At 60.2% G+C, this 11,950-nt stretch overlaps 8 protein-coding genes across 8 annotated transcripts; 5 read left to right on the top strand and 3 right to left on the bottom strand.

Moving 5' to 3' along the window:
- Positions 1-240: 240 nt before the first annotated feature.
- Positions 241-620, bottom strand: GLOTRDRAFT_103947 (G-protein gamma subunit; the record flags this gene model as incomplete). The annotated part of the gene is made up of 3 exons (XM_007865096.1): positions 241-324; positions 401-437; positions 496-620. 3 exons carry the CDS (start codon positions 618-620, stop codon positions 241-243), a joined length of 246 nt encoding a protein of 81 aa, XP_007863287.1.
- A 402-nt stretch (positions 621-1,022) lies between these two features.
- On the top strand, positions 1,023-2,138 carry GLOTRDRAFT_126474 (uncharacterized protein; the record flags this gene model as incomplete). The annotated part of the gene is made up of 5 exons (XM_007865097.1): positions 1,023-1,101; positions 1,158-1,434; positions 1,490-1,760; positions 1,815-1,908; positions 1,984-2,138. 5 exons carry the CDS (start codon positions 1,023-1,025, stop codon positions 2,136-2,138), a joined length of 876 nt encoding a protein of 291 aa, XP_007863288.1.
- Positions 2,139-2,447: 309 nt separating this feature from the next.
- GLOTRDRAFT_103948 (uncharacterized protein) lies at positions 2,448-3,493 on the top strand (the record flags this gene model as incomplete). The annotated part of the gene is made up of 4 exons (XM_007865098.1): positions 2,448-2,756; positions 2,789-2,950; positions 3,002-3,207; positions 3,322-3,493. The coding sequence occupies 4 exons, from the start codon at positions 2,448-2,450 to the stop codon at positions 3,491-3,493; spliced, it is 849 nt and encodes a 282-aa protein (XP_007863289.1).
- A 274-nt stretch (positions 3,494-3,767) lies between these two features.
- On the bottom strand, positions 3,768-5,223 carry GLOTRDRAFT_136795 (DUF887-domain-containing protein; the record flags this gene model as incomplete). The annotated part of the gene is made up of 7 exons (XM_007865099.1): positions 4,735-5,223; positions 4,478-4,683; positions 4,395-4,429; positions 4,302-4,348; positions 4,118-4,250; positions 3,954-4,063; positions 3,768-3,885 (listed from the first exon to the last, which is right to left on the bottom strand). The coding sequence occupies exons 1-7, from the start codon at positions 4,950-4,952 to the stop codon at positions 3,768-3,770; spliced, it is 867 nt and encodes a 288-aa protein (XP_007863290.1). The 5' UTR covers positions 4,953-5,223.
- A 381-nt stretch (positions 5,224-5,604) lies between these two features.
- GLOTRDRAFT_36314 (G-protein gamma subunit) lies at positions 5,605-5,910 on the top strand (the record flags this gene model as incomplete). The annotated part of the gene is made up of 2 exons (XM_007864704.1): positions 5,605-5,729; positions 5,790-5,910. 2 exons carry the CDS (start codon positions 5,605-5,607, stop codon positions 5,908-5,910), a joined length of 246 nt encoding a protein of 81 aa, XP_007862895.1.
- A 507-nt stretch (positions 5,911-6,417) lies between these two features.
- Positions 6,418-7,032, bottom strand: GLOTRDRAFT_103950 (thioredoxin-like protein; the record flags this gene model as incomplete). Its single annotated transcript, XM_007865100.1, has 4 exons — positions 6,418-6,525; positions 6,593-6,734; positions 6,799-6,866; positions 6,925-7,032. 4 exons carry the CDS (start codon positions 7,030-7,032, stop codon positions 6,418-6,420), a joined length of 426 nt encoding a protein of 141 aa, XP_007863291.1.
- A 746-nt stretch (positions 7,033-7,778) lies between these two features.
- On the top strand, positions 7,779-8,200 carry GLOTRDRAFT_21379 (uncharacterized protein; the record flags this gene model as incomplete). Its single annotated transcript, XM_007864612.1, has 3 exons — positions 7,779-7,819; positions 7,887-8,072; positions 8,131-8,200. Coding segments are annotated over 3 exons (297 nt in total), but the record flags the coding sequence as incomplete, so codon positions are not given.
- A 512-nt stretch (positions 8,201-8,712) lies between these two features.
- Positions 8,713-11,761, top strand: GLOTRDRAFT_114539 (phosphotyrosine protein phosphatases II; the record flags this gene model as incomplete). Its single annotated transcript, XM_007865101.1, has 6 exons — positions 8,713-8,736; positions 8,783-8,889; positions 9,075-9,127; positions 9,186-9,346; positions 9,404-9,532; positions 9,588-11,761. The coding sequence occupies 6 exons, from the start codon at positions 8,713-8,715 to the stop codon at positions 11,721-11,723; spliced, it is 2,610 nt and encodes an 869-aa protein (XP_007863292.1). The 3' UTR covers positions 11,724-11,761.
- Positions 11,762-11,950: the final 189 nt, after the last annotated feature.

Consider the following 11,950-nt stretch of genomic DNA (forward strand, 5'->3'; position numbering starts at 1 on the left):
AAAAACAAGGGCAATGGCTCGGCCAGGCCGAGAGGAGAAGCAAACGAGCGTGGTGCGTCCGCGGACGAAAATACTTCCATAATGATACGAGATACCCCTCCCAGCCAGCATGGTGATAGCGGTGCCGATGATATGTACGGCGGTATGAATTTTGCCCGTCCTTGCCCTTCCGAGTCCGGCGCCGCGGAGGGAGGAGTGATGTGCAGACGGGACGCATAGGGTCTATGGGGGAGAGCATATTCACATGATTGTGCAGTTGCAACCCTGCGCTGGAGGTGCGTATGGGTCTTCACCCTTGCCGACTGGACCCCATACTGAAGGTACCTAACGGAGAACGTGAGTAAATGCAAGAGAGCAACGTCAAGGGCAAACGGGACAGCGCGGAGACCGTCATACGTACAAGCAGATCCTTTGTTGTCTTGCAATAACGAATTAAGCTGGAGTGCCGCGTCAACACCAGCTCAGCAGAGAAGAGGAGGGACAAAAGTCACACACCTGGCACTCGCCTCACTAACCCGTATCCGTGGCCGCGCCAGATCCTCCCGCAAACGCTGGTTGTGTTCCGTCAACCTCCTCAACTTCAGCTCGGACATCGACTGCTTGTGGGGTCGAGAGTTCATGTTGGGCGAAGAATATGATATAGGAGTTACAGCGTCGAAAGCGAGGCAATCGAGCCCAAGGAGAACAACTTGCACGGGGCTGGAAAAGAAAGGCCGCCTCCTGCTGGCGATCGCACAGTCAGTGCCCGCCGCGCGTGTCGACGCCCAGGAACAGCGCACGCACCTTGACAAGGAGAACAAACGAGAAAGGGGACGGAAGGGGGCAATTATCTAGCTAGCGCTGGGGGAGCTGGAAAGGACTGGCGCGGGTCGGTCCCAGAACGAATCGAATCCGTCGGACTCTGAAAATCCTATTTGGCGTATCTTCCGCCGCGGCCGGCCTTGCCTGGACTTGCTCTGCAAAGGGGTGCTCGTTTACTTCCGCTTTATCTGGTCAGCTTGTACCTCGCAAAGGGATTGAAGATGGCGCGGTTTTACACGCAATATGTGGAAAAGGCGACTCCCTCAAAGGCAAGATCGTGTCGGTCTCCCAAGAAATCAGGTACAACTGCCGTAGTTAGGCTTTGTTTGAATCAGGCGCATCACGTTCATCTGCAGGGATAAGATTTGAGCAACGTTCCCCTCTCGCGCACAAGACAGGTCAGGTCAAGCCGAAGCCTTTCCCTCCTAGCGCTGTCCGCGTCTCGAAGGTCAAGAAGGATCGTGAGCCTTTCAACCTGTCCACGAAGAAACGAGGGGAGGAAGAGCAGTCTATGTTCGACATCTACCGTGACTTCGGGCAGCAACATGAAGACGAAGAATCTGAAGGATCCGACGAGGAAGACGAGTTTGACTGGGACGAAGAGACCACTCTTGTCGCGATGCTCCAAGAAGAGTGGGTATATGCGCGGAACGCGCAACCTATCTTGACCCTCATACGACATTCACAGATCTCCTTCTTCGTCCGACTCCGACCTTATTGCTCTTGCGGAGCAGCTGAAGGCCCCGATGACTGCGCAAGGCACTATACTCAAGCAGGATCTCGTTCAAACCCTGGTCCCGGCTACGAAGCGCGTCAAGGAAGCACACAAAATCATAGAAGGCAATATCGACGTCGAGTACGGTAAGGGACTGCTCGCGTTCAACGAGGCCAGCAAGAAAGTGGAAGGTATGTGCATACAAGACGAGGAGGACCTCAAGGAGGTGTATGTCAAACATCAGGTTGGGCGTTGTATTGCGGTCACGCAGAGGTCGTGCTGATACGAAGCCTCGTAGACGAAGATCAAGGACTTACTTACTCAGTTGAAGGCGGCCTATGTTCGACGCGACCGCATCTTCTCAGACTTCCAGAAACTTGTGGACGAGAGCGGTACATTCTCGCTTTTTGCATGTCCAGTGATATCGGCAGCAACTGACCGCTCGTGCGTATGCTCTACTGACGAAGCCGATCGTGCCTGCGCGGACCTACGGTCTCTTCCGGCTACTGTGGACCGGACGATCAACGCCTTAGAGAACAAGAGCAAGGAAGTCTTCAAGGACACCGGCAACGCCGCCAAAACCAAGGAGAAGGTGCTCAAGGGCCTACTGGAGAAGCTCTGATGTCTGTTGCTGGTTGTGACTATCCTCTACTGATCTTGTTGCTCCCTGTGTCTTGCTCTCGGCTACTCTTGCTCTTCTGGTCGTGCTCTGCAATGTATTCAGCTCATGCCACGCCCTTCCGATAACTGTTTACTGTACATGTCTATCTGTATAATATCCTGTGTAGCAAAATTTAGAAGCCCTATGTGTTGTTAATAGCCCCACAATTCGCAGCGAGATGATTGTAAGTAGATAGGGCAGCCTGAGCTTTCTGTAGCGGGTTTCCCCGCCTCGTCCTCCGAACCCTAACCCCAGGCACTACACACCACCATGTCCACAACCACCACCTCCCTGCTCACCCTCCCGGCCCCCCTGCGCACCTTCCTCGCCTCCTTCCCGCTGCACACCTACCCGGCCATCCCGCCCCCGCGCAGCAACAGCCTGCACGACCCCGCGCAGCCCACGATGTGGATCCACGCGCCCCTGGCGGACCCGGAGCACAACCTCCTGAGCGCGGACGTCGAGTGCCTCAAGTGGCAGGCGCACGTCGCGCTGCGCGGCGTCGAGCGCGTGCGCGTAAGGTGGGACGTCGCCGCGGCGGGCGGCGTGGGCGGGCGGCTGCCGAGTGTGTGGGTGCCGGTTGCGCTGGGGCTCGAGGGGAAGGGGGGAAGGGGGGCGAGGGGGGCGAGTTGATTCCGGCGCATTTGATACCCGCGTGGGTGGAGAGGGAGAGGGGAGGGGAGGGGGCGGAGGGGTATAGAGACGAGGCGGCGAGGGACGAGAGCCGCGCGTGGGTCGCGCTGCTCGAGGGGACCGTGCACGCCGCGCTCATCGTGCGTTCGCCTCCCATCATTTATACTCACCGCGTATTCATTGCCGCGCAGACGTTCCACCCCGCGTCGACGACCGCGCGCGTGTCCTCGCTGGCCGCGACGCTCGCGCCGCCGCCGGCGCCGCTGACGGGCGTGTCCTCGCTGCTGCCGCCGTACGGCGCGCGCGTGCCCGCGGCGGAGCTGGAGACGCGGTACGCCGAGGCGGTGGGCGCGCTGAGCGAGCGGCTCGGCGGGGACAAGTGGTTCCTCGGGTCTGCGTGCGTGTTTGCTCTTTCCTTCCCTTTCTTTCCTCCCTCGCCCTGCCCCGTCTCTTTTGCTACAGGATATCCGCTTGCGTATGGGAAGGCTTGTGCTAACGTCATCGTGCGTAGGTCCCCGACCCCGCTCGACGCGCTCGCGTTCGCGTACATCCACACGCTGCTGCACACGCCCGCGCCGAAGCTGCGCACGCAGGTGACGCGGCGCGTCAACCTCGTCGCGTGGGAGCGCCGCGTGAGCGGGCTGGTCCGGGCGGCGTTCGTCAAGGCGGGCGAGGAGGTATAGGTGTCGGCACAGGTCTAGGGGGAGGGGCACGCGCAGGGGGGGTGGTGGCCCTGCGGCAGCCTTGCCGAGGAGACGGCGAGAAGGAGCATGCGTGCTGATGGGTCGAGGTCAGTGCGTTGGATCGTACGCCTCCGTGCAAAGCGTCGGGGTACGAGACTCGGAGGACGGCGGCGCAAAAGTATATGTACTTCTACTTTTTGTCTATACCGCAAATCGAGGAAACATTCGCATCCTATCCTCACGCAGGTAAACCACGCAAGAGCCATAATAGCTTCTACTCGTCCTTTTTGGGCACCCCACCATTCTGCAGCTGCGGCACCTTGACGGCGTTCCGCGGCGCGCGCTCGGGGTTTTGGAATCGGCGGCGGAGGGCAGAGATCATTTTAAAGAACCTACGCGCGCGCGAGTGGACGCATCAGCCGTGATCTATGCATGGATCGTCAAGTAGGAGCAGACGCACCAGACCCAGTTGAGGAGGTTCAGCACGACATTTCCTACGCCGTACACGACGAGGAAAGACGTAGGGAGGGCGTCCGCGACCGCACGCAGCGTGCGGAAGAACTCGACCGACTGCACCCAGCCCGCACATCAGCATGATAGATATTGGAGGAGGGGGGAGCGCACCATGACCCCGCCGTAGACGATGCGCGCGCCGAAGAAGGCGCCGAGGAGGGACGCGCCGTTGAGCAGCTGCCAGCGCGAGCCGGTGAGGGATAGTTTGTCGAGGAAGTAGTGGATGTTGAGGAAGGGGGTGCTCCTGAGGGGGGGGTTAGAGGGGAGGGGGAGGGGGAGGGGGGGAGGGGCGTACAGTTCCCAGAGGAGGAAGCGCGGGCCGTAGTATGCGAGGAAGGGTTTCTACTGGGCGGTCAGCAAGGCCAGGGGGGAGGGGGGGAGGACGTACGAAGGCCATGGCGTATATCGCCAGACACGCGAGGCCTGCCCACGGTCAGCACGACCAGCATCGCGGAACAAGGAAAGACGCACCGTGCACGACGAAGCCGACGTCCTGGAAATACAAGATGCTGTCGAGGGCGTCCCAGAGGAAGTACCCGCACGCGACGGCGAGGACGGGCCCGACGCCGTGGGCCCAGCCAAACGCGGGGTCGGCGGCGAGCGCGGGGAGGTGGAGGCGGGAGAAGGCGAGCGGGAGGATGAGGAGGGAGTGCGTGAGGGAGGTGACGTGGGTGGACCTGCGCGGGTCAGGGCTTGGGCGAGCGGAAAGGGAGGCGGGTAGGGCGCACCAGTTATGCAGCTCCTTGCGTTTTCGGTGGGCTAGGGAGGGGTCAGCTGCGGTGATGGCGGCCCATTCGCGCTCCTTGCCGAGGAGGCGCCAGGACCAGGGCCCGAGGAGGGACTGCACGGCGGTGAAGAAGAGGAAGGAGAGGAGGATGGTGGGCAGGTGCGCGGGGAGCTGTTGGAGGCGGAGGACGGCGCCGAGCGAGGTGGCGAATGCGTTCATGTTGAGGTGGGGGCAGGGCGGGTTTCTCGAATGCAGCGGGTGTCAAGTCGTCCGGGGCGGATCAGGGTGCGTACGTATAGTAACACGCAGTGGGCCTTCACTCGCGTTGTGGGACGAGTACAACAGGACACTGTTCAAGTCTGACGGCCAGATCCGAGTCGTAGCAGGCCAACTGCACCTTTAAACTTCTCGCCAGACACAGTTGAAGCACACCGCATATAACACTCGATTCCTTGAACCCGCCCACAACGAAACGACGAACCACATTCGCAGCGTAAGTTACAGTCGGCCTTGGCCAGAGTACCTGGGCACAGCCACACCACGCTCCCACGGGCAGCGCCGAGGCACCCCGGGCGGTCGCTTCGAAATGATCTGTTCTGCTCGATTTCCACGTCTCGCCGTCGCCCTGCTTTTCTCTCGTCCCCTCCTCCCCGTCCCGCGCTCGCGATCCGTTTCTTTGTTGCATTCGGCCTTGCGCACACCTTTGAATCCATCACACTCAAGTCGGTTGGTCAGGTCGGAAGCAAAGTAAAGCGTAACCGCCCGAGGTGGGTTCCCCGCCGTTCGTCACTCTATTTCCGGCGGTTGCTCACGCTCGTCTACCCTCTGCCCGCCGCCCTCAGTCCGCAAACACACCCACCCCACCACCACCATGGACACCCGCCGGCATAAGCAGTCCATGTCCGAGCTCAAGCTGCGCCGCCTGATGGAGCACAACCAGCGGCTTCGGGAGGACCTCGCGCGCCCGCGGATACGGGTCAGCGAGGCCAGCGCCAGGTGCGTTTCTTCCTCCCTTCGCATTCCATTCGTGATGCTGATGCGGACGGCGCGGGGCAGTCTGATCCGGTACTGCAAGACGACGAAGGACCACCTCGTCCCGAGCGTGTGGGGGCCCGTGGGCAAGCACGAGGACCCGTACGCCCCGCAAAACGGGGGCAAGTGCTGTGTCATACAGTGATCCCTGTCCCTGCCCCGTCCGCCTGCCTTCCCCCCCCCTCCCTGCTCCCACTTCCACTTGCCGCCGCCACACACATCACCGCATGTGCAATCTTATCTTCGCTTCCTCCTGGGGTCGTCAGGACGTGGGAGGGCGGACGGACTTTACTTTGTTTCTCCTCTTCCCATTCAGTTATCGCGCATCGTATTCTGCCTTGTTCTCGCATCGTTCCTCCCCGCTGGCGTCCGTGTCTGTTGTTCCCATCTATCATCTCACCCGCGTACATAGCGTCCCTCCTTTGCGTTCTGCGTTACATTTATGCTTGCGTCGGTTGTTGTTGGTTCTCGACTCCTTGTTTTGATTGTGGATAGTGTAAACCTCTATATCTCTCTCGCGTTCTCGTTCTCGTTACGGGCAGTTGTTGTCTGGACTGCATGCTAGTACTACATCGAATCGAGCAATACACATCATATTGCATCATATCCAGGCTCGGGACGTGTGCGGTGGTAGAGAGGTGCGCGAGCGGTGCTATAGTCCGCCGAGGAACTTCTTGATCGCGGGCTCGGGGAGCGCGCCGACGAACTGGCCCGCTTTCTCGCCGTCCTTGAACGCGACGACTGTCGGGATCGAGGAGACCTACGCTCCGGGTGTCACTACCTTGCGCGACAATTTGGACGGGAGGGGTGCATCGGTGGGCGCATACCTTGTATTGCATGGACAGTTCGGGCTCGGCGTCGACGTCGACGGTGACGAGGTCGACGGGGCGGCCGCTCCCGGAGGTGAGCGAGGGGGAGGAGGTGAGCTGTTCGAGGAGGGGGGAGAGCTGTTTGCAGGGGCCGCACCAGCTGCGCGGGGGGCGTGGGGTGAGTACGTCGGGAGCGGGAGGGGAGGGAGGCGAGACGCGCGCACTCGGCGTAAAAGTCGACGAGGACGACGCGGTCTTTGGTGTGCTCCTTGGAGGTCACGCGGGCGAATGTCTGGGCTGGGATCGTCAGCGCGCGTTCGGGGAGGGGCCAGGGGGCGTAGCTGACTGACCTCTTTGTCGGCGTCGAGGAAGTGCTCGAGGGCGCGCGGGGTGACGTGGAAGGCTCTGGCTTGGAGGGGGCGGAGGGCGAGCGAGCGTAATCTGAGCGCGGAAGCCATGATGGTAACTGGAGGAGGTCAAGGCGATCTCGGGGAGGGAGGGACGTGATTGGTCGGTGTGGACGCCAGCGCCGGAGCCTTTTCCGGAGGTTCAGGATCACTTGGACTGGGGGCACCATCATGATTGCGATCGTATGTCTTGATGCATATCGGTTGGGGAATTTATTCGTATGTACTTGCAGTCTTTCGCGTACGGGTGCAAAGGCATTCGCATCTCACGGCTCCCGGGAGCCGGAGACCGTCGTCCCTGACCGCGGACCACACTCGGGATGCGTGGAATCTTGGGCCAATCAGCGCGCGCAGCGGGTTGCCAAGGACACGTCTGGAGGGGATATAAGATTTGACAGGCGCGTCGCAGTGCCCACCCCTTCGCCCTTCGCCTCCGCCCCGTTCTTCGTCGCATCTACGAGCAGGGTGCGTCCGCTCCTCTTTCTCTCTCATTCGTGTAGTGCTGACAATGGGCGCACAGTCTCGTCTGGTTTATTGCCCTTAGCCTCGCAACCCCCTTTCGAAAAGACCTGTCTCTGTAGCTTGTAGCTCGCCTCCTTCGTTCGCTCTTCCCTCGTTCAAGTCAAGACAAGATGATGTTCTCTGCTGTCCTCGCTGGTCTCCTCTCCGTCGCCGCTGTGTCGGCGCAACAGACGATCACCGTCGTCGTTGGCGGGAACAACTCGCTCACTTTCAACCCCACCAGGTTAGTGTCTACTTCTGGGATAAGAGATCGGGATCCTAACATGTGGGCGAACAGTGTGACCGCCGCCGTTGGGGACACCATCGCCTTCCAATTGTGAGTGCCATCCCATCCCCACTCGGTTTACAAGTCATCAACTCAGCGCGCTCTTCCATCCGTCCAGCCAATCGAAGAACCACACCGTCACGCAGTCGACGTTCGCGAACCCGTGCGAGCAGATGACGACGCCGACGATGGGCATCGACTCGGGCTACGCGCCCGTGCCCGCCAACACCACCGCCTTCCCGCAGTGGAGCTTCACCATGACCAACGCCAGCGCCCCGCTCTGGTTCTACTGCAAGCAGACCGGGTGAGCCTTCCCTTCCCCCGCCCGATCGTGCTTCCATCATACTAAGCGAGAATTTCAGTCACTGCCAGAAGGGCATGGTGTTCGCCGTGAACCCGACGGCGGACAAGAGCTTCGAGAAGTTCCAGGCGGCCGCGATGGCGTCGACAGCGTCCAACTCGACCGCCTCGACGGGCACGCCCTCTGCCTCGGGCACCACCGCGAGCGGGAGCGCCGCCGCCGCCGCGCAGAGCGCGACGGACAAGGCGAACGGCGCGCGCCGTGTCGCGGGCACGTCGGCGGGCGCGCTCGCGGTTGTTGGGTTGGCGGCGGGGTTGCTGTTGTAGGGGAATGACATCGGGTGGTGAAGAGAGAGGACTCTGGACTGGACTGTTTCTTTTCGATTGGTTGTTTTCCGTGTTGTGTAATCTACTGCTGAGGGCGATATGCTAGCTGATGCGACCGGGTTGCTTGGCTGTTGACTGCGAACTATTGGTTTGTGGGTGTGAGCTCAAAGTGTGAGGACCGAAAGGAATCGCAAGTATCTGTTGTACATAACACTCGTCAGTTGGACGCAGTGATCTCGAAATAGAACAAAGAGCGCTATTAGGAGGTAGGCGCCGGCATTACGCATCTCAAGCCCGCGTCCACAACACCACATCTCATGGACGCCATCCGTGTAACCAAGGTTCGTTCCTCGTTAGACCTACCTACAGATATCTAACTATTACCAGGTCCAGAATGTCCTCTGCTGCAAAGGGGGCAAGGTCGGCTCGGGCTCGCTCCACCTGACCGCGCACCATCTCATATTCCGATACGAGGATGAAGGCGAGGAGGAGATGTGGGCGAGTCCCCTCCATCCACTTCTTAGCGATATGCGCTGATGGCTCTTCCCTGCGTGGGGGATACGTAGGTCCCGTACCCGCTGATATCGCTCGTGACGCGCCTGCCGCAGACGCTGCAGGGGCGCTGCCCGATCACGTTCCGCTGCCGGACGTTCGAGACGTTCTCGCTCGTGTTCGATAGGGAGAGTGTGGCGGTGGATGTGTTCGAGAGCGTGAAGGAGCTCACGGTTATCAGTGAGTGTACATGTATCTCTATCATTGTGCACAGCGGGAGTAATGTGGTATCTACTAGCCTCCGTCGAGCAGCTCTACGCGTTCTTCTACACCCCCAACCCGCCCTTCCCAACGAACAACGGGTGGACGCTCTACTCGCCGCGCGAGGAGTTCGGGCGCATGGGCGTCGGCAGCCGCTCGAAGGCGTGGCGCTTCACGGAGCTCAACCGGGACTACAGCGTGCGTGCGCGCGCCCCGTCGCGGCCGGCCATTTCACGAATAACCGCCAGTTGACAGTTCTGCCCGACGTACCCCGCGCGCCTCGTCGTGCCGACGAAGATCAGCGACGCGACGCTGCAGTATGCGGGCAAGTATAGGAGCAAGGCGCGGATCCCGACGTTGACGTATCTGCATTGGGCGAATTTTGTGAGTGCTTTCTGGTACATGCCAGGGGTTTGAGGGGTTTAGTGCCTCTACGCAGGGCAGCATCACCCGCTCGAGCCAGCCGATGGTCGGGCTCACGCAGAGCCGCTCGGTGCAGGACGAGAAGCTCGTCGAGGCGACCTTCCAGTCGCACTGGGCGCCCGAGTCGCGCGTGGCGGCGGGGCCCGTGTACGGCGCGACGACGACGAACCTGATCGTGGACGCGCGCCCGACGACGAACGCGATGGCGAACACGGCCAAGGGCGCGGGCTCGGAGAACATGGACCACTACAAGGACGCGCGCAAGGCGTACCTCGGCATCGACCACATCCACACGATGCGCGACTCGCTCGCGAAGGTCGTCGAGGCGCTGCGCGAGACGGACGTGCTCGCGGCGAGCGTCAGCGGGGATTTGCCCGGGGAGCGCGAGCCGCTTGCGATTCTGGATCGGCAGGCGCTGAGAAGGAGCGGGTGGTTGAGGCATATTTCGGCGATTATGGAGGGGACGCTGTTGATCGTGCGCAACGTGCATGTGAACTCGTCGCATGTGCTGATACACTGCTCGGACGGGTGGGACCGCACGTCGCAGCTGTCGGCTCTTGCGCAGCTGTGCTTGGACCCGTTCTACAGGACGATGAGAGGGTTCGAGATACTCGTGGAGAAGGACTGGGTGTCGTTTGGCCACAAGTTCTTGGACCGGTGCGGCCATTTATCGTCGGAGAAGTTCTTTGTGGCCCCCGTGGAGAATACCGGTGCGGGTGGGGGTGCGGAGGCTGCCCAAGCGTTCTTTGCGTCGGTGCAGAAGCGGTTCGCTTCGCAGGCTGATATCAAGGAGACCAGTCCCGTTTTTCACCAATTCCTGGAGGCCGTTCGGCAGATCCAGCGACAGTTCCCGGAGCGGTTCGAGTTCAACGAGCGGTTCCTCCGACAGCTGCACTATCACCTGTATTCATGCCAGTTTGGGACTTTTCTCTTCAACTCTGAACGCGAACGACGCGTCGGGGATGGTGGGCTGCCGCCTTGCGAGCGCACCGTCAGTGTCTGGGATTTCTTCAACTCGCCAGAGGAGAGGGAGAAGAACCTCAATCCGGACTACGATCCAACGCTGGATGATCCATCGAAAGCCGACATGGGCGTCTTGTTCCCTAATCCTAAAGATGTCCGGTTCTGGTACCAGCTGTATGGACGCACAGACGAAGAGATGAATGGCAGAGTCGTAACGAGCCAAGCGCGTGGAGTGGAGATGCTGGGTCCGATAGAGACATCCGACGAAGACCCTGCTTCTATAACCCCTGCTGCTGTTTCTTTACCGCCATCACCCGCTGGTACACCTGCGCCTATTCTTCCTTCGTCTCAACCACCAGGCTCAACGTCCGAACTAATCAGCCAGTCAGCACCCCAGGCTGCAGTGCCGTCGCCTTTGTCATCATCACTCCCTGAGTTGTCGCAAATGACACTCAACGAAGCAAGTGCGGCTTCAGGATCTTCTTCGGAATTCTCAATGCGTACTACTGGTGCGCCTCAGCGAGTGCCTTCACCGAATCCAAGGCGAGCGCCTACATCTCCTCGACGCCCACCTGACTGGGCTGGTGGTGTCCGGTCCGTCTGGGGCAAACTCTCATCAAATGCTACTGCAGCCTTGACAGCCGTGCAGGGCGCGTATGATGGCGTGGCGAGAGATCTTAGCAAGTCTCTCGCGGCATCCACCGATGATGGCGAGTCAGGTGTGAATGCAGGAGAACTCAAGAGTCGAGACCAGCTGAACAGTCCCTGGGGTGAAGATTCATCCCCCTCGACCTCACGCGCTCCGTCGTCTTATACCGTTGCTTCGTCCAATCCTTGGGATACCGCAAGAGATAAACCCACGATGCCCTCCCTTTTCCTCGACAATCCGTGGAACACTGGACGGTCTCAGTCCCCATCTCACGCGCCCCTCCTCAAGGAAGTACCATTCGGGGCTACACCTTCTGGACTTCCTCACGATCCCACAGTTTCCCACCCGAAGCCAATTGACCCTGGGCGGTCCTCGATATTGGGTTTGCCTAAAGAGGTTTCTCCCCCCGTCCCGGTCACACAAACGTCCTCTGCCAATGATTCTCCCAGCAAGGCCACCCAAACCGATCGCTCACAACCCACGCCTCCAGCCGAGCGTCGACCAGAAAATATTGATCCACTGGGTGTTGGGATTCTGTAGCACATAGTGTTCTTATTTCCTTCAATGCCCTGCGGTTGTACACACGGTTATGCCGTTAGCTCTGTATTAGACCGCCTCCTGGAGGCCCGATTGTACCGAACAGCGTATTTACACGATGGCACTACTAACTCGGGAAGGGAAGTTTAAACGGGTCCGGCGAATGGCGTGATAATTAGCTGAGATAAGCCGTGCTTCCACGCGTAAATGTATTTGAGCAAGCTTGAAGA

This window comes from Gloeophyllum trabeum, assembly GCF_000344685.1.
Source record: "Gloeophyllum trabeum ATCC 11539 unplaced genomic scaffold GLOTRscaffold_00003, whole genome shotgun sequence".
NCBI classification, from domain to species: domain Eukaryota; kingdom Fungi; phylum Basidiomycota; class Agaricomycetes; order Gloeophyllales; family Gloeophyllaceae; genus Gloeophyllum; species Gloeophyllum trabeum.